The 20,377-nt window shown below is 43.0% G+C and overlaps 1 protein-coding gene across 2 annotated transcripts in view; it reads left to right on the forward strand.

Annotated features, from left to right (window-relative positions):
- The window catches only part of POM121 (POM121 transmembrane nucleoporin), a 68,051-nt gene that overhangs the window by 19,618 nt on the left and 28,056 nt on the right, over positions 1-20,377 (forward strand). For both annotated transcript variants that reach the window (XM_053706307.1, XM_053706308.1), the window contains 2 exons: positions 18,138-18,308; positions 18,597-20,000. In XM_053706307.1, the coding sequence (XP_053562282.1) occupies positions 18,138-18,308; positions 18,597-20,000 (1,575 nt within the window). The remainder of the gene's footprint in view (positions 1-18,137; positions 18,309-18,596; positions 20,001-20,377) is intronic.

The following is a 20,377-nucleotide window of genomic DNA, read 5'->3' on the forward strand; positions in this document are numbered from 1 at the left end:
AAATTTCACCAAACAACGAGGGGAGAGTTATGCCGACTAACTCGCCTCACGTGTCAGTACCTACATCTCCCGCTCAGAGGGAGGTGCGTGATATTGTAGCGCCGAGTACATCTGGGCGGCCATTACAAATCACATTACAGGATATGGCTACTGTTATGACTGAGGTTTTGGCTAAATTACCAGAACTAAGAGGTAAGCGTGATCACTCTGGGGTGAGAACAGAGTGCGCTGATAATATTGGGGCCATGTCAGACACTGCGTCACAGGTGGCAGAACATGAGGACGGAGAACTTCATTCTGTGGGTGACGGTTCTGATCCAAACAGACTGGATTCAGATATTTCAAATTTTAAATTTAAACTGGAAAACCTCCGTGTATTACTAGGGGAGGTGTTAGCGGCTCTGAATGATTGTAACACAGTTGCAATACCAGAGAAAATGTGTAGGTTGGATAAATATTTTGCGGTACCGACGAGTACTGAGGTTTTTCCTATACCTAAGAGACTTACTGAAATTGTTACTAAGGAGTGGGATAGACCCGGTGTGCCGTTCTCACCCCCTCCGATATTTAGAAAAATGTTTCCAATAGACGCCACCACAAGGGACTTATGGCAAACGGTCCCTAAGGTGGAGGGAGCAGTTTCTACTTTAGCTAAGCGTACCACTATCCCGGTGGAGGATAGCTGTGCTTTTTCAGATCCAATGGATAAAAAGTTAGAGGGTTACCTTAAGAAAATGTTTGTTCAACAAGGTTTTATATTGCAACCCCTTGCATGCATTGCGCCGATCACGGCTGCAGCGGCATTCTGGATTGAGTCTCTGGAAGAGAACATTGGTTCAGCTACTCTGGACGACATTACGGACAGGCTTAGAGTCCTTAAACTAGCTAATTCATTCATTTCGGAGGCCGTAGTACATCTTACTAAACTTACGGCGAAGAATTCAGGATTCGCCATTCAGGCACGCAGGGCGCTGTGGCTAAAATCCTGGTCAGCTGATGTTACTTCTAAGTCTAAATTGCTTAATATACCTTTCAAAGGGCAGACCTTATTCGGGCCCGGGTTGAAAGAGATTATCGCTGACATTACAGGAGGTAAAGGCCATGCCCTGCCTCAGGACAAAGCCAAGACTAGACAGTCTAATTTTCGTTCCTTTCGTAATTTCAAAGCAGGAGCAGCATCAACTTCCTCTGCACCAAAACAGGAAGGAGCTGTTGCTCGCTACAGACAAGGCTGGAAACCTAACCAGTCCTGGAACAAGGGCAAGCAGACTAGGAAACCTGCTGCTGCCCCTAAAACAGCATGAATTGAGGGCCCCCGATCCGGGATCGGATCTAGTGGGGGGCAGACTTTCTCTCTTCGCCCAGGCTTGGGCAAGAGATGTTCAGGATCCCTGGGCGCTAGAGATAATATCTCAGGGATACCTTCTGGACTTCAAATACTCTCCTCCAAGAGAGAGATTTCATCTGTCAAGATTGTCAACAATCCAGACAAAGAAAGAGGCGTTTCTACGCTGCGTACAAGAGCTCTTGTTAATGGGAGTAATCCATCCAGTTCCACGATCAGAACAGGGACAGGGGTTTTACTCAAATCTGTTTGTGGTTCCCAAAAAAGAGGGAACTTTCAGACCAATCCTGGACTTAAAGATCCTAAACAAATTCCTAAGAGTTCCATCGTTCAAGATGGAGACTATTCGGACAATTTTACCTATGATCCAAGAGGGTCAATACATGACCACTGTAGATTTAAAAGATGCTTACCTTCACATACCGATTCACAAAGATCATTATCGGTACCTAAGGTTTGCCTTCCTAGACAGGCATTACCAGTTTGTGGCTCTTCCATTCGGATTGGCTACAGCTCCAAGAATCTTCACAAAGGTTCTGGGTGCTCTTCTGGCGGTACTAAGACCGCGGGGAATCTCGGTAGCTCCATACCTAGACGACATTCTGATACAAGCTTCAAGCTTTCAAACTGCCAAGTCTCATACAGAGTTAGTGCTGGCATTTCTAAGGTCACATGGATGGAAGGTGAACGAAAAGAAAAGTTCACTCGTTCCACTCACAAGAGTTCCCTTCCTGGGGACTCTTATAGATTCTGTAGAAATGAAGATTTACCTGACAGAGGACAGGCTAACAAGACTTCAAAGTGCTTGCCGCACCCTTCATTCCATTCAACACCCGTCAGTGGCTCAATGCATGGAGGTAATCGGCTTAATGGTAGCGGCAATGGACATAGTACCCTTTGCACGCTTACACCTCAGACCACTGCAACTGTGCATGCTAAGTCAGTGGAATGGGGATTACTCAGACTTATCCCCTTCTCTGAATCTGGATCAAGAGACCAGAAATTCTCTTCTATGGTGGCTTTCTCGGCCACATCTGTCCAGGGGGATGCCATTCAGCAGACCAGACTGGACAATTGTAACAACAGACGCCAGCCTTCTAGGTTGGGGTGCCGTCTGGAATTCTCTGAAGGCTCAGGGACAATGGAGTCAGGAGGAGAGTCTCCTGCCAATAAACATTCTGGAATTGAGAGCAGTTCTCAATGCCCTCCTGGCTTGGCCCCAGTTGACAACTCGGGGGTTCATCAGGTTTCAGTCGGACAACATCACGACTGTAGCTTACATCAACCATCAGGGAGGGACAAGAAGCTCCCTAGCTATGATGGAAGTATCAAAGATAATTCGCTGGGCAGAGTCTCACTCTTGCCACCTGTCAGCAATCCACATCCCGGGAGTGGAGAACTGGGAGGCGGATTTCTTAAGTCGTCAGACTTTTCATCCGGGGGAGTGGGAACTTCATCCGGAGGTCTTTGCCCAAATACTTCGACGTTGGGGCAAACCAGAGATAGATCTCATGGCGTCTCGACAGAACGCCAAGCTTCCTCGTTACGGGTCCAGATCCAGGGATCCAGGAGCAGTCCTGATAGATGCTCTGACAGCACCTTGGGACTTCAGGATGGCTTACGTGTTTCCACCCTTCCCGTTGCTTCCTCGATTGATTGCCAGAATCAAACAAGAGAGAGCATCAGTGATTCTAATAGCACCTGCGTGGCCACGCAGGACTTGGTATGCAGACCTGGTGGACATGTCATCCTGTCCACCTTGGTCTCTACCTCTGAAACAGGACCTTCTGATACAGGGTCCCTTCAAACATCAAAATCTAACTTCTCTGAAGCTGACTGCTTGGAAATTGAACGCTTGATTTTATCAAGACGTGGGTTTTCTGAGTCAGTTATTGATACCTTAATACAGGCTAGGAAACCTGTTACCAGAAAGATTTACCATAAGATATGGCGTAAATACCTATATTGGTGTGAATCCAAAGGTTACTCTTGGAGTAAGGTTAGGATTCCTAGGATATTGTCTTTTCTACAAGAAGGTTTAGAAAAGGGTTTATCTGCTAGTTCTTTAAAGGGACAGATCTCAGCTCTGTCCATTCTGTTACACAAACGTCTGTCAGAAGTTCCTGACGTCCAGGCTTTTTGTCAGGCTTTGGCCAGGATTAAGCCTGTGTTTAAAACTGTTGCTCCACCATGGAGTTTAAACCTTGTTCTTAATGTTTTACAGGGCGTTCCGTTTGAACCCCTTCATTCCATTGATATAAAGTTGTTATCTTGGAAAGTTCTATTTTTAATGGCTATTTCCTCGGCTCGAAGAGTCTCTGAATTATCAGCCTTACATTGTGATTCTCCTTATTTGATTTTTCATTCGGATAAGGTAGTCCTACGTACTAAACCTGGGTTCTTACCTAAGGTAGTTACTAACAGGAATATCAATCAAGAGATTGTTGTTCCTTCTTTATGCCCAAATCCTTCTTCAAAGAAGGAACGTCTACTGCACAACCTGGATGTAGTCCGTGCTCTAAAATTTTACTTACAGGCAACTAAGGAATTTCGACAAACGTCTTCTCTGTTTGTCATTTACTCTGGGCAGAGGAGAGGTCAAAAAGCTTCCGCTACCTCTCTTTCTTTTTGGCTTCGTAGCATAATTCGTTTAGCTTATGAGACTGCTGGACAGCAGCCTCCTGAAAGAATTACAGCTCATTCTACTAGAGCTGTGGCTTCCACTTGGGCCTTCAAGAATGAGGCCTCTGTTGAACAGATTTGCAAGGCTGCAACTTGGTCTTCGCTTCATACGTTTTCCAAATTTTACAAATTTGACACTTTTGCTTCATCGGAGGCTATTTTTGGGAGAAAGGTTCTTCAGGCAGTGGTTCCTTCTGTATAAAGAGCCTGCCTATCCCTCCCGTCATCCGTGTACTTGTGCTTTGGTATTGGTATCCCAGAAGTAATGATGACCCGTGGACTGATCACACTTAACAGAAGAAAACATAATTTATGCTTACCTGATAAATTCCTTTCTTCTGTAGTGTGATCAGTCCACGGCCCGCCCTGTTTTTAAGGCAGGTAAATATTTTTTAATTTATACTCCAGTCACCACTTCACCCTTGGCTTTTCCTTTCTCGTTGGTCCTTGGTCGAATGACTGGGAGTGTCGTAGAGGGGAGGAGCTATATGCAGCTCTGCTGGGTGAATCTTCTTGCACTTCCTGTTGGGGAGGAGTAATATCCCAGAAGTAATGATGACCCGTGGACTGATCACACTACAGAAGAAAGGAATTTATCAGGTAAGCATAAATTATGTTTTTTTTCTAGACAGACTGTGATAATTCTAGAAAAGGCTGACAGTATCCCCATATGGGAAGGGTAAGCTGTATTCAGACACTTAGTAGGAATCCCAGCTTGCATAAAGGGCTCATTAGTTACTGGTGACACTGATGGGAAAAAAACGTTTTTGTTTATAAAAAATGCAAATATAACGTTTTTTGAGGGACTTTAAGGGGTCATTGTGGCTGGTTTAAGGGTTATTAACCCACATGGCTAGTTTAGAAACACTCAGGTGTGTTTCTTTTAGGCCCCATAACATCGAGTGAGGTGGGAGGGGCCTATTTTCAGGCCTCAGTTGTGCAGTTTCTTTTCCTCAGAGACATCCAGCTGCTTCTCCTGAGGTTCCTACTGTGTTTGAGGGCTGTAAAGAAGTTTTTCCCCCCACAAATCGTTCCTAAAGGGCAGGTAGGCGCCACAGCAGAGCTGTGGCAAGGTGTTGAACATTTTTTTACCAGTTTTTGACGTTTTGTCAATCCGGTTTTTACATTAAGGGGTTAATTGTTTATTTGCATAGCTGTGCAAAGTTACTAAGGCTTTGTAATGCTACTGTAAACATTTCGTTGAGTTTACTGCTTTTTTACACTGTTTTGCAGAGTTTGTGCAGCTTTTTTTCTCTTAAAGGCACAGTACCGTTTTTTTCTAAGTGTTATTTGCTTTGATTAAAGTGTTTTCCAAGCTTGCTTGTTACATTACTAGCCTGTTTAAAATGTCTGACACCAAGGAAAATCCTTGTTCAATGTGTTTAGAAGCCATTGTGGAACCCCCTCTTAGAATGTGTCCCACTTGCACTAATATGTCTAAATTATAAAGAGCATATTTTTGCACTTAAAAATATTACAATAGAGGATTCTCAGACAGAAGAGAATGAGGGTTTGCCATCTAGCTTTTCCCAAGTGTCACAACCAGTAACGCCCGCACAAGTGATGCCAAGTACCTCTAGTGCGTCAAATTCATTTACTTTACAAGACATGGCCACAGTTATGAATACAACCCTCACAGAGGTTTTATCTTAACTGCCTGGTTTACAAGGAAAGCGTGACAGCTCTGGGTTAAGAACAAATGCTGAGCCGTCTGACACTTTAGTAGCCGTATCCGATATACCCTCACAATGTTCTGAAGTAGGGGTAAGGGATTTGTTATCCGAGGGTGAAATTTCTGATTCGGGAAAGGCGCTCCCTCAGACAGATTCTGTTATGACGGCCTTTAAATTTAAGCTTGACCACCTCCGCTTATTGCTCAGGGAGGTATTAGCGACTCTAGATGATTGTGACCCTATAGTGGTCCCAGAGAAATTGTGTAAAATGGACAAATACTTAGAGGTTCCTGTTTACACTTATGTTTTTCCAGTCCCTAAGAGGATTGTGAATATTGTTACTAAGGAGTGGGATAGACCAGGTATTCCGTTCGCTCCCCCTCCTGTTTTTAAGAAAATGTTTCCCATATCTGACACAATGCGGGACTCGTGGCAGACGGTCCCTAAGGTGGAGGGAGCTATTTCTACTCTTGCTAAGCGTACAACTATACCTATCGAAGACAGTTGTGCTTTCAAAGATCCTATGGATAAAAAATTACAGGGTCTCCTGAAGAAAATTCTTGTTCATCAAGGTTTTCTTCTCCAACATATTGCGTGCATTGTTCCTGTAACTACTGCAGCTGCTTTCTGGTTCGAGGCTCTAGAAGAGGCCCTTCAGATGGAGACTCCATTAGAGGATATTATGGCTAAATTAGCGGCAAAGAATTCAGGTTTTGCAATTTTAGCACGCAGGGCGCTATGGCTTAAGTCCTGGTCTGCTGATGTGTCCTCAAAATCTAAACTTTCAAAGGAAAGACTCTATTCGGGCATGAACTGAAAGAGATTCTTTCAGACATCACTGGAGGGAAAGGCCATGTCCTCCCTCAGGATAAAACAAATAAAATGAGGACCAAACAAAATAATTTTTGTTCCTTTCAGAACTTCAAGGGTGGTCCCGCTTCAGCTTCCTCTGCTGCAAAGCAAGAGGGGAATTTTGCCCAATCCAAGTCAGTCTGGAGACCTAACCAGGCTTGGAACAAGGGTAAACAGGCCAAGAAGCCTGCAGCTGCCTCTAAGACGGCATGAAGGGGTAGCCCCCGATCCGGGACCTGATCTAGTGGGGGGCGGACTCTCTCTCTTCGCTCCGGCAAGAGATGTTCACGATTCCTGGGCTTTAGAAATTGTGTCCCAGGGATATCTTCTGGACTTCAGACTCCCCCCCCCCCCCCCCCAAAGAGGAGATTTTACATTTCTCAATCGTCTGCAAACCAGACAAAGAAAGAGGCGTTCTTGCGCTGTCTAGAAGACCTACATACCATGGGAGTGATCCGCCCAGTTCCAAAAGTGGAACAAGGGCTAGGGTTTTACTCAAACCTGTTTGTGGTTCCCAAAAAAGAGGAAACTTTCAGACCAATCTTGGATCTCAAAATTCTAAACAAATTCCTCAGAGTACCATCATTCAAGATGGAGACTATTCGGACTATTCTGCCTTTGATCCAGGAGGGTCAATATATGACTACTGTGGACTTAAAGGATGCATATCTACACATCCCTATTCACAGAGATCATCATCAATTCCTCAGATTCGCCTTTCTGGACAGGCATTACCAATTCGTGGCCCTTCCCTTCGGGTTGGCCACGGCTCCGAGAATTTTTACAAAGGTGCTAGGGTCACTTTTGGCGGTTCTAAGACCGCGGGGCATAGCAGTGGCGCTTTATCTAGACGGCATCTTAATTCAGGCGTCGACTTTCCAACTAGCCAAGTCTCACACGGACATCGTGTTGGTTTTTCTGAGATCTCATGGGAGGAAGGTGAACATAAAAAAAGAGTTCTCTCTTCCCTCTCACAAGAGTTTCCTTCCTAGGGACTCTGATAGACTCGGTAGAAATGAAAATATTTCTGACGGAGGTCAGAAAATCAAAACTCTTAACCACTTGCCGAGCTCTTCATTCCATTCCTCGGCCATCAGTGGCTCAGTGTATGGAGGTAATCGGACTCATGGTAGCGGCAATGGAAATAGTTCCTTTTCCCCCGCCTACACCTCAGACCACTGCAACTATGCATGCTCAAACAGTGGAATGGGGATTATGCAGATTTATCTCCTCAAATAAATCTGGACCAGGAGACCAGAGATTCTCTTCTCTGGTGGTTGTCTCAGGACCACCTGTCTCAGGGAATGTGTTTCCGCAGGCCAGAGTGGCTCATAGTAATGACAGATGCCAGCTTGCTAGGCTGTGGTGCAGTCTGGAACTCCATGAAAGCACAGGGCTTGTGGTCTCAGGAGGAAACTCTCTTCCCAATAAACATTCTACAACTGAGAGCGATATTCAATGCGCTTCAGGCGTGGCCTCAGCTAGCTGCGGCCAAATTCATCAGATTTCAGTCGGACAACATCACGACTGTAGCTTATATCAATCATCAAGGAGGAACACTGAGTTCTCTAGCGATGGAGGTAACAAAATAATCCGATGGGCGGAGGATCACTCTTGCCATCTCTCAGCAATCCATATCGCAGGAGTAGAGAACTGGGAGGCGTATTTCCTAAGTCGTCAGACTTTTAATCCAGGGCAGTGGGAGCTCCATCCGGAGGTATTTGCCCAGCTGACTCGGCTATGGGGCACACCAGAATTGGATCTGATGGCGTCTCGACAGAATGCCAAACTTCCTCGTTACGGGTCCAGGTCCCGGGATCCCCAGGCGGTACTGATGTTCTAGCAGTGCCCTGGTCCTTCAACCTGGCCTATGTATTTCCACCGTTTCCTCTTCTCCCACGTCTGGTTGCCAGAATCAAGCAGGAGAGGGCTTCGGTGATTCTGATAGCACCTAATTGGCCACGCAGGACTTGGTATGCAGACCTAGTGGACATGTCATCGGTTCCACCGTGGTCTCTGCCAATGAGGCAGGACCTTCTAATCCAAGGTCCATTCACGCATCCAAATCTAATTTCTTTGCATCTGACTGTTTGGAGATTTAACGCCTGATTCTATCAAAGCGTGGTTTCTCAGAGTCGATCATTGATACCCTGATTCAAGCTAGAAAGCCTGTCACCAGGAAGATTTATCATAAGATTTGGTGCAAATATTTTTATTGTTGTGAATCCAAGGGTTATTCATGGAGTAAGATTAGGATTCCTAGAATATTGTCTTTTCTCCAAGAAGGATTGTAGAAGGGATTATCAGCTAGTTTGTTAAAAGGACAAATATCTGCTTTGTCTATTCTTTTACACAAACGTCTGGCAGATGTCCCAGACGTTCAAGCATTTAGTTAGGCCTTGGTCAGGATCAAGCCTGTATTTAAACCTGTTGCTCCACCATGGAGCCTAAACTTAGTTCTTAAAGTTCTTCAAGGGGTTCCGTTTGAACCTATGCATTCCATAGATATTAAGCTTCTATCTTGGAAAGTTTTGTTTTTAGTAGCTATCTCTTTGGCTCGAAGAGTTTCTGAGTTATCTGCTTTACAGTGTGACTCACCTTACCTTGTTTTCCATGCAGATAAGGTGGTTTTGCGTACCAATCCTGGGTTTCTTCCTAAGGTTGTTTCTAATAGGAATATCAATCAGAAGATTGTTGTTCCTTCACTGTGTCCTAATCCTTCATCAAAGAAGGAACGTCTGTTGCACAATCTTGATGTGGTTCGTGCTTTAAAGTTCTACTTCTACAAGCAACTAAAGATTTCCATCAAACATCTTCATTGTTGTTTATTCTGGTAAACGGAGAGGTCAAAAGGCTACGGCTACCTCTCTTTCCTTTTGGCTGAAAAGCATCATCCGTTTGGCTTATGAGACTGCTGGCCAGCAGCGTCCTGAAAGAATTACTGCTCATTCTAATAGAGCAGTGGCTTCCACATGAGCTTTTAAAAATGAGGCTTCTGTTGAACAGATTCCAAATTCAATACTTTTGCTTCTTCTGAGGCTATTTTTGGGAGACAGGTTCTACAAGCAGTGGTGCCTTCCGTTTAAGGTCCCTGTCTTGTCCCTCCCTTAATCCGTGTCCTAAAGCTTTGGTATTGGTATCCCACAAGTATGGATGAATCCATGGATTCGATACAACACAAGAGAAATAAATTTATCAGGTAAGCATAAATTATGTTTTTTATAGTGCTCTGTGCTAGTGATAACAGGCCAAGAGTAAGTGCTGGTTAAGCTTAGTATTAGGAATGTGTGGCTTTGCAGTGCTGAGATGCTCCGAGTGAGTGGTGAATAGAGGGCAACTGCTTGTACTTCTGCCATTATGTGTGTGTACTTTGCTTTGGGACTACAAGTATTCGACAATATAGAACACCATTCCAATCCATCAGAATACATTACAACACAGCACTAATTGGCTAAAATGCAAGTCAATTAGATAATAAATAAAATGTCATGTGATCAGGGGGCTGTCAGAAGAGGCTTAGATAAAAGGTATTAACAGACGTAAAAAGTATATTATAACCATGTTGGCTGTGCAAGACTGGGTAATAAAGGTCACAGGTACACTGAAACCTATTAGGCAGTTGTCATTGTGTGTATTTGTATTTTTGTTTAAAGGGACACTGAACCCAAATTTTTTCTTTCATGATTCAGATAGAGCATGCAATTTTAAGCAACTTTCTAATTTACTTCATTCTCTTGGTATCTTTATTTGAAAAGCAAGACTGTAAGTTTAAATGCTGGCCCATTTTTAGTAAACAACGTGGATTGTTTTTGCTGATTGGTGGATAAATTCACCCACCAATAAACAAGTGCTGTCCAGGGACTGAACCAAAAATTTGCTGGCTCCTTAGCTTAGATGCCTTCTTTTTCAAATAAAGATAGAGAACGAAGAAAAATTAATAGGAGTAAATTAGAAAGTTGCTTAAAATTGCATGCTTTATCTGAATCACAAAAGAATAAAAAATTGGGTTCAGTGTCCCTTTAAGTTGATTTTGGAATTCTATCCTAATTCACACACCTCCCCATTTTTTCCCTGCTAATTTTAAACTGTGGCTTTTTGTATTTGTTTCTAAAATAACGTAGAAAGTATAACCCACGTGCTATTAATTTTTTTTTTTTTTTTTTTCTCCTGGAAATTCTGATTAGGTGGTTTAAGGCCATAGTATGTGGTTATTAACCAGAAAAATAAGCCGCAGCTGTTAATCATCTTCTACACTGTATATGAGAACTAGAAATGAAATCTGAAATAAAGCAATCTGTATTTTGGCTCATATACCTAGATAACTCGCCAGTAAATTCTCCCTTCTTACAAGATAATGGTTAAAAATAAACACTTCCCCTCTTTCACTTTTAAAAGTGACTCGTCTTTCTGACCCATTCTAAGCAAATAAGCAAAACTATGGAATAAGATTGCTGTCAAAAAGGCGTTTGTGATTGTACATAAATTGTGACATAAAAATCTAAATTTTCGAATACAATTTTTTTTTTTTAAATGCAATACAATCTTTTTTTTTTCTTTTTTTTTTTTTTTTTTTTGGGAAGTACAATTCTTTTTTTCTTGGAATTAAACTTCTAGCATGTGTCAAAACACTGTTTAAATAAATCTATTTCACATTTTACTAAGGGACTTGTGTTGTCACAGCATTCACGCTGTTTGCCTGGGAAGTAGCTGCTCTCTTGCTTTCAATTAAATGTGGGAAAAAAAAGCTGCTAATATAAAGGCTATGATTAAATAATCAAAATACTTTAGTTTGTTATTATAAAACAAAGCAGAATAAGCACTTTGGGCATGTTTTATGGTAAAGCATAAACTTACTCTGAAAAGACCACATGCTAACAGTGAGGTTTTTGCTGCTACCATGAAAACTGTTTAAAAACACAAAAATCAATATTCCTTTGTATAGTGTTGTATGACGCAAATGAGAATAATCACTTCTGGCATGTTAGGCCATGTTGTATGTTTACCTGAGATGTTGATGTGCTGGAATTGTAAGCCATTTTTGCAATTTTTAAGCAAAAGAGCAACTTCCCAGGCATATACTGAAGTAAATACTGTGACATCACAAGTCCTTTAGCAAAATTGGAACTAGTTTTATTTTTGACAGTGTTTTGACACATACTGGAAGTGTAATTCCAAAAAAAATAAATTGTGCTTTCAAAAGAGAAAATCGTATTGTATTTCCAAAAAACAAAAGTGTAATTCCAAAAAACAAGATTGTGCTTCCAAAAAAAATTGTATTTGTAACTAAAGATTTGTATTCTAAAATAAAAATTGTATTTCCCAAAAAATAAATTGTATTTAAAATTTTAGATTTATATTCATGTCACAATTTATGTACAATGATAAAGCATGAAACACGCTTGCCTTTTTGACAGCAATCTTATTCCATACAAAACTGGTCAGTATTGTGTAGGGATATGAACCTTGCTGTAGAATTTGCTGTATCTTCAGTTTACTTGCCAGCTTTTTTTTGGCTGACCACTGAGATTCATAAAAGCAATAAATATTTTTCTCTTACATGGTGTATCCAGTCCACGGATTCATCCTTACTTGTGGGATATTCTCAATCCCTACAGGAAGTGACAAAGAGAGCACACAGCAGAGCTGTCCATATAGCTCCCCTCAGGCTCCGCCCCCCAGTCATTCTCTTTGCCGCTCTAACAAGTTGCATCTCCACGGGAGGGTAAAGTGAATGTGGTGTTAGATTTGTAGTTTTTATTTCTTCAATCAAGAGTTTATTTTAAAATAGTGCCGGTTTGTACTATTTACTCTGAGGCAGAAAGTGATGAAGATTTCTGCTGAGAGGAAAAGATTTTAGCATGTTGTAACTAAAAAACAGGACTGTTGAGTACCGGAGAACTTCAGTTGGGGGGAACAGTTTGCAGACTTAACTGCTTAAGGTATGCTCAGTCACTTTTTTTCTAACAAGACTTGGTAATGCTAGAAGACTGACCGAAATCCCCATGTGGGAAGGTAAGCCATATTCTGAGACTCAGTATAGAAGGATGGCTTAGTTAAAGGGCTTAAATCACTGGTGGACACTGTTATGGGGACAATCGATTATTTTATTACTATAATCTGATATTTGCACAAGTGTTTATTATGTTTGGAACACTTTTTGGTTTTTTTTTTACACCTGGCATATTTTTAGACACCTAATTTGACTTACGAAGGCCCCAGAACTCCGGAGTGAAGAGGGAGGGGGCCTAATTTTCGCGCCTCAGTTGCACAGTTCTTTTGCAAGACAGCTTCATGCAGCTTCACGTGTAGAGTCCAGAGATTGCAGGAGGACTCCAGGGAGGCTTATTTTCGTCCAAAACTAATCCCCAAGGAAGGTAGGGCCACAGCAGAGACTTTGGCATGGTGCTGTAGTGTGTTAAACCGGTGGCCTGCTTCGATTTGCTCCGGTTTGGGCAATAAGGGGTTAATTGTCTTGAAACTTAGTGTGCAATCATTTCAAAGCATTAGGATCATATGGTGAAAATTTCATAAAGATTGGATGTTTTTTTGGGATTTGGTAAAAAAGTGTGCTCTTTTTATTATTTAAAGGCACAGTACCGTTTTTTTCAAAAAGTGTATTTTACTGTATTGAGTGCTGTCTAAGTCTGTCTAACATGTCTGAGCCTACAGATAGACCGGTACCCCCATTGCATTTGTGTTTAAAGTGTGCTAAGGTATCTAAACATTTTAATGACCATGCAGTGACACTTAAAAATGTAGCCCAAGATGATTCTTTGACGGAAGGTAATGAGGATAGTCCTCCTTCCTCTCCCCATGTGTCGACACCAGTTACGCCCGCGCAAGCGTTGCCTAGTACCTCTAGCGCATTGGGCCCTATTACTCTACAGCAATTAGCAGCAGTCATGGATAATTCCCTTGCGGCATTTCTATCCAAACTGCCAGTTTTTCCAAAGAAGCGTGATAGCTCAGTTTTAAGAACAGAGGATGAGCAATCAGAAGCTTTGGATGATTGATCTGTTGTACCCTCACAACACTCTGAAGTGGCAGTGAGGGATGGTCTGTCCGAGGGAGAAATTTCTGACACAGGAAAAGTTAATCAGCGGGCAGTCATATTCATTAGCGTTTAAATTTAAGCTGGAACACCTCCGCGTCCTGCTTAAGGAGGTTTTAGCTACGCTGGATGATTGTAACCCCATGGTGGTCCCAGAAAAATTGTGTAAAATGGACAGGTTTTTAGAGGTCCCTGTATACACTGATGCGTTTCCGATCCCGAAGAGGGTGGCGGATATTGTGACTAGGGAGTGGGAGAGACCAGGTGTACCTTTTGTTTCCCCCCCCCCTATCTTTAAGAAAATGTTCCCCATAAATGACCCCAGGCGGGACGCGTGGCAGACGGTCCCTAAGGTAGAGGGAGCAGTTTCAACACTTGCTAAGCGTACAACTATACCAATAGAAGACAGTTGTGCTTTTAAAGACCCTATGGATAAAAAATTGGAAGGTTTGCTGAAGAAAATGTTTGTTCAGCAAGGTTTCCTTCTTCAGACAATTGCCTGCATTATTCCTGTAACTACTGCAGCGGCTTTTTGGTTTGAGGCGCTGGAGGAGTCGCTCCAGAGGGAGACTTCATATGACGAAGTCATGGATAGAATTCATGCTCTAAAGCTGGCTATTTCTTTTATCACTGATGCCGCTTTCCAATTAGCTAAGTTAGCGGCGAAAAATTCAGGTTTTGCCATTATGGCGCGAAGAGCGCTTTGGCTCAAATCATGGTCGGCTGACGTGTCGTCCAAAACAAAGTTACTAAACATTCCTTTCAAGGGAAAGACCCTTTTTGGTCCCGAGCTGAAGGAAATTATCGCGGATATCACTGGGGGGGAAGGGCAATGCCTCCCGCAGGATAGACCGTTTAAGGCCAAAAACAAGGCTAATTTTCGCTCCTTTCGCAACTTCAGGAGCGGACCTGCTTCAACCTCTGCTGCCGCAAAGCAAGAGGGTAACTCTTCACAGCCCAAAGCAACCTGGAAACCCTTGCAGGGCTGGAATAAAGGTAAACAGGCTAAGAAGCCTGCGCTTGCTACCAAGACAGCATGAAGGGGTAGCCCCCGATTCGGGACCGGATCTAGTAGGGGGCAGACTTTCTCTCTTTGCTCAGGCTTGGGCAATAGATGTTCCAGATCCCTGGGCATTAGAAATTGTTGCTCAGGGGTATCTTCTAGAATTCAAGGACTCTCCCCCAAGGGGAAGGTTCCACATTTCTCGTTTGTCTTCAGACCAGACAAAGAAACAGGCGTTCTTACGCTGCGTAGAAGATCTTCTAAAGATGGGAGTGATGCACCCAGTTCCAATTGCAGAACAAGGACTGGGATTTTACTCAAACCTGTTTGTAGTTCACAAAAAAGGAAGGAACTTTCAGGCCAATCCTGGATCTAAAAATTCTAAAAAAATTCCTCAGAGTTCCATCTTTCAAAATGGAAACCATTCGGACAATCTTGCCGATGACCCAGAAAGGTCAATATGACTACCGTGGATCTAAAGGATGCGTACCTACATATTCCTATCCACAAAGATCATCATCATCAGTTCCTAAAGTTCGCCTTTCTGGACACGCATTACCAGTTCGTGGCCCTTCCTTTCGGGTTGGCCACCGCTCCCAGAATTTTCACAAAGGTGTTAGGGTCCCTTCTAGCGGTACTAAGACCGCGGGCCATTGCAGTAGCACCTTATCTAGACGACATCTTAATACAGGCGTCGTCTTTTCAAAGAGCCAAGGCTCATACGGACATTGTTCTGGCTTTTCTAAGGTCTCACGGGTGGAAGCTGAACGTAGAAAAGGGTTCTCTGTCCCCGCTCACAAGGGTTCCCTTCCTGGGAACACTAATAGACTCGGTAGAAATGAAAATATTTCTGACAGAGGTCAGGAAGTCAAAGCTCTTAACTACTTGCGGAGTTCTTCATTCCATTCCTCGGCCTTCTGTGGCTCAGTGCATGGAGGTAATCGGATTAATGGTTGCGGCAATGGACGTTGTCCCTTTTGCCCGAATTCATCTAAGACCACTGCAACTGTGCATGCTCAAACAATGGAATGGGGATTATGCAGATTTGTCTCCTCAAATACAAATGACCAGAAAACCAGAGACTCTCTTCTCTGGTGGTTGTCTCAGGGTCACCTATCTCAGGGAATGAGCTTCCGCAGACCGGAGTGGATCATTGTCACAACCAATGCCAGTCTGTTAGGCTGGGGTACGGTCTGGGACTCCCTGAAAGCTCAGGGTCTATGGTCTCGGGAAGAATCTCTTCTCCCGATAAACATTTTGGAACTGAGAGCGATATTCAATACGCTCCAGGCATGGCCTCAACTAGCGGAGGCCAAATTCATCCGATTTCAGTCGGACAACATCACAACTGTAGCGTACATCAATCATCAGGGAGGAACAAAGAGCTCCCTAGCGATGAAGGAAGTAACCAAGATCATCAAATGAGCGGAGGATCACTCCTGCCATCTTTCTGCAATTCACATCCCAGGAGTAGACAACTGGGAGGCGGATTTTCTGAGTCGTCAGACTTTCCATCCGGGGGAGTGGGAACTCCACCCGGAGGTTTTTGCTCAGCTGACCCAGCTATGGGGCATTCCAGAATTGGATCTGATGGCGTCCTGTCAGAACACCAAACTTCCCTTTTACGGATCCAGGTCCAGGGATCCCAAGGCGGCATTGATAGATGCTTTAGTAGCGCCTTGGTCATTCAGTCTAGCTTATGTCTTTCCACCGTTTCCTCTTCTCCCTCGGCTAGTAGCCAGAATCAAACAGGAGAAGGCTTCAGTAATTGATAGCGCCTGCGTGACCACGCAGGACTTGGTATGCAGGCCTAGTGGACATGTCATCGGTTCCACCATGGAAACTGCCATCGAGGCAGGATCTTCAAGCATCCAAATCTAGTTTCTCTGCAACTGACTGCTTGGAGATTGAACGCTTAATTCTAGCTAAGTGTGGGTTCTCTGAAACAGTTATAGATACTCTGATCCAGGCCAGAAAGCCTGTCACCAGGAAAATTTACCATAAGATATGGCGGAAATATCTTTGTTGGTGTGAATCCAAGGGTTACTCGTGGAGTAAGATTAGGATTCCAAGGATTTTGTCTTTTCTCCAAGAAGGATTGGAGAAAGGTTTGTCAGCTAGTTCCTTAAAGGGACAGATATCTGCTCTGTCTATCCTGTTACACAAGCGTCTCTGGCAGCTGTACCAGACGTTCAGGCGTTTGCACAGGCCCTAGTTAGAATCAAGCCTGTCTACAAACCTGTGGCTCCTCCATGGAGTCTAAATTTAGTTCTTTCAGTTCTTCAAGGGGTTCCGTTTGAACCTTTACATTCCATAGATATTAAGTTATTATCTTGGAAAGTTTTGTTTTTGGTAGCTATATCTTCTGCTCGAAGAGTCTCTGAATTGTCTGCTTTGCAGTGTGATTCACCCTATCTGGTGTTCCATGCAGATAAGGTTGTTTTGCGTACCAAACCTGGTTTCCTTCCAAAAGTGGTTTCTAATAAGAATATTAACCAGGAAATCATTGTTCCTTCTTTGTGCCCTAATCCAGTTTCTAAGAAGGAACGACTGTTACACAATCTTGATGTGGTTCGTGCCTTAAAATTCTATTTAAATGCAACTAAAGATTTCAGACAAACATCATCCTTGTTTGTTGTCTATTCTGGTAAGAGGAGAGGTCAGAAAGAGACTGCTACCTCTCTTTCCTTCTGGCTGAAAAGCATCATCCGATTGGCTTATGAGACTGCTGGACAGCAGCCTCCTGAACGAATTACAGCTCATTCCACCAGAGCTGTGGCTTCCACATGGGCTTTTAAAAATGAGGCTTCTGTTGAACAGATTTGTAAGGCAGCGACTTGGTCTTCACTGCATACTTTTGCCAAATTTTACAAATTCGATACTTTTGCTTCTTCTGAGGCTATTTTTGGGAGAAAGGTTTTGCAAGCAGTGGTGCCTTCTGTTTAGGTTACCTGACTTGTTCCCTCCCTTCATCCGTGTCCTAAAGCTTTGGTATTGGTATCCCACAAGTAAAGGATGAATCCGTGGACTGGATACACCATGTAAGAGAAAACCGAATTTATGCTTACCTGATAAATTACTTTCTCTTACGGTGTATCCAGTCCACGGCCCAACCTGGCAATTAAGTCAGGTCAAATTTATTTTTGTAAAACTACAGTCACCACTGCACCCTATGGTTTCTCCTTTTTCTCCTAACCGTCGGTCGAATGACTGGGGGGGCGGAGCCTGAGGGGAGCTATATGGACGGCTCTGCTGTGTGCTCTCTTTGCCACTTCCTGTAGGGATTGAGAATATCTCACAAGTAAGGATGAATCCGTGGACTGGATACACCGTAAGAGAAAGTAATTTATCAGGTAAGCATAAATTCTGTTTTTTTTTTAGGGGGGGGGGGGGTATATACCTCAAATTATGTAATTGAGTTGCATGTCCTGTCTTGCATACCAAGTTAAACAAAAAGCAAAGCAAACTTGTTTTTGAAAAAGTATCCTCTAAGAATTGTGTTCCATGTTTTTCTCTTCCATACGCACACAGACACTGTCCCAATCAGCTCTGCATCCACGGGTACTTCAGCCTTGAAAGTACCAGTTACTTTTACCCTTGCTGCAACTTCTGTATCACCACTGGAGTCACAAACCCCTACTGCTGGCAGCAATCTGCTCCTGCAGAGTCTTGCCAAAATGCAGAGCCAGGAGAGCACTCAAGGTAAGGTCATACAAAGTCATGTGGTTTATAAGAAATGTAACCACATTTCTTCTTTTTTTTTTTTTTTTTTTTTTTTTTTTTTTTTTTTTAAACTTTGCTTTTCAGATTTTGGAACAAAAATATTTTGGTTATTTAGAAGTAAGACTTTGGGATAAATGCTACTCCCTATTTTATGCCATGAATGTATTTCAGTAGTCATAAAGTTGAAGGAGTTGCTGTGTAAGATTGTGCCACTCTAATACTTTTTTTTTTTTTTTTTTTTATTTCCTTTTCTCCCCCTCTGCTCAGCTACTAAATCAGCTGTGTCTGTGACACAGAGCACTACACAAGCAAATACTGCTGCACCAAGTATAGCTCTGGGATCATTTGGTCTTGGCTTAAATGCATCTGAAACTAAACCTTCAATAGCATCTACACCCTCACTTTCTGTATCAACAGTAGTCACAACAGCTAGCAACACTCTAACACAAACATTACTGGCTCAACCCAAACAGGAGGCTCCAGCTCCAAAGAATGGTCTTCTTTTTGAAATTCTAAGTAAACCTGAAGAAAAAAATCTACAGACTTCCTTTAAGCCAATCTTTGAACCTAATCAGACTACAACCCCTCCATCAGTTGCTTTGTCATCTTCTACATTTTCTGCAACAACTAGTTCAGGCTCTGATTCCACATTCCCAAAAATATTTGGGAATCCAGATAGCCATTTAGCCTCTTCGTCCGCTTCATCACCTTTCAATTTTCAGATGACCTCAACGTCTACATCTGCACCTGCTTCTGCTCCTATCTCCTCTTTTTCCAGCTTGAGTGGAACCAGCACAGGTCTTGGTATTGCTAAACCATCATTTGCTCCCTCCACTTCTGCCAATAGCAGTACCAGCTCCACTACTGCATCTACATTCCAGTTTGGAGTTGCCTCACAGAGCATGTCCTCTTCCTCTGGAACCACCTCAATTTTGGGGAATCCAGTTGCAGCCCCTGAGGCAAAGCCGGCTGTTCCCTTTGGACAAATTCCTACCTCTCAAGCTACTGCTGGTTTTAATCTTTTTGGTGTTGCAAAAGCTCCTGTTTCAACTTCTCAAACTCAACTTTCCACAGCATTTGGGTCTACCACCTCTGCTTTTACTGCTGCTTTTGGCACTTCCACAAACACATCAGCATTCTCTGTGAACAATAGCCAAACTGCCTTCAAAGTTAATTCTACAAGTGAGGTGCAACCTAGCAAACCCACACCTACTCCTATCCCAAGTTTTGGAGGTTCAGTTGGACAGCCAGCATTTGGAACAAATACTCAGCCAGCATTTGGAAATTCCCAGCAACCACCATTTGGAACCAGTGCTCAACCAACGTTCGGTGGAATGAATACCACGTTTAATTTTGGCAATTCAACTGCTGCAGCAACAAAGGCCACAACTTTTGGGACTGCAAGCAACACTCAACCTGGTACCAGTGCTGCTCCTACTAACAACATTTTTGGAAGTGGTACTCAACAGCCATTCTCATTTGGTGCAACATCAAACAATGTAACTTTTGGCAGCAGTACTCAAAGCAGCTCTACTGGCAGCAGTGGATTTAACTTTGGAGCAGCACAAGGCTCTGCACCCGCAACCCCAGCTTTTGGTAGCTCATCTGTGTCACAGAATAATGTTGGTACATCTTTCAGTTTTGGGGCAGCTGAGAACAAGCCTTCATTTGGTGAGTAAATATTCTATGTAATGTTTCTTACCTTTTTATTTATTATTCCATAAATCCATAAAAATGTTTTAAAGGGACATAATACTCATATGCTAAATCACTTGAAACTGATGCAGTATAACTGTAAAAAGCTGACCGGAAAATATCACCTGAACATCTCTATTTAAAAAAGGAAGATATTTTACCTCACAATCTCCTCAGCTCAGCAGAATAAGTTCTGTGTAAAAAGTTATACTCAGCTGCTGCCCAGCTGCAGGTAAAAAAAAAAAAAAATGAAGAAATGAACAGCAGCCAATCGGCATCAGCAGTGCTGAGGTCATGAACTCTTTTTTTTTTTTACTGTGATCTCATGAGATTTCATAGCAAACTTCCTTTAA

This window comes from Bombina bombina, chromosome 3 (genome assembly GCF_027579735.1).
Source record: "Bombina bombina isolate aBomBom1 chromosome 3, aBomBom1.pri, whole genome shotgun sequence".
In the NCBI taxonomy this organism is placed as follows: domain Eukaryota; kingdom Metazoa; phylum Chordata; class Amphibia; order Anura; family Bombinatoridae; genus Bombina; species Bombina bombina.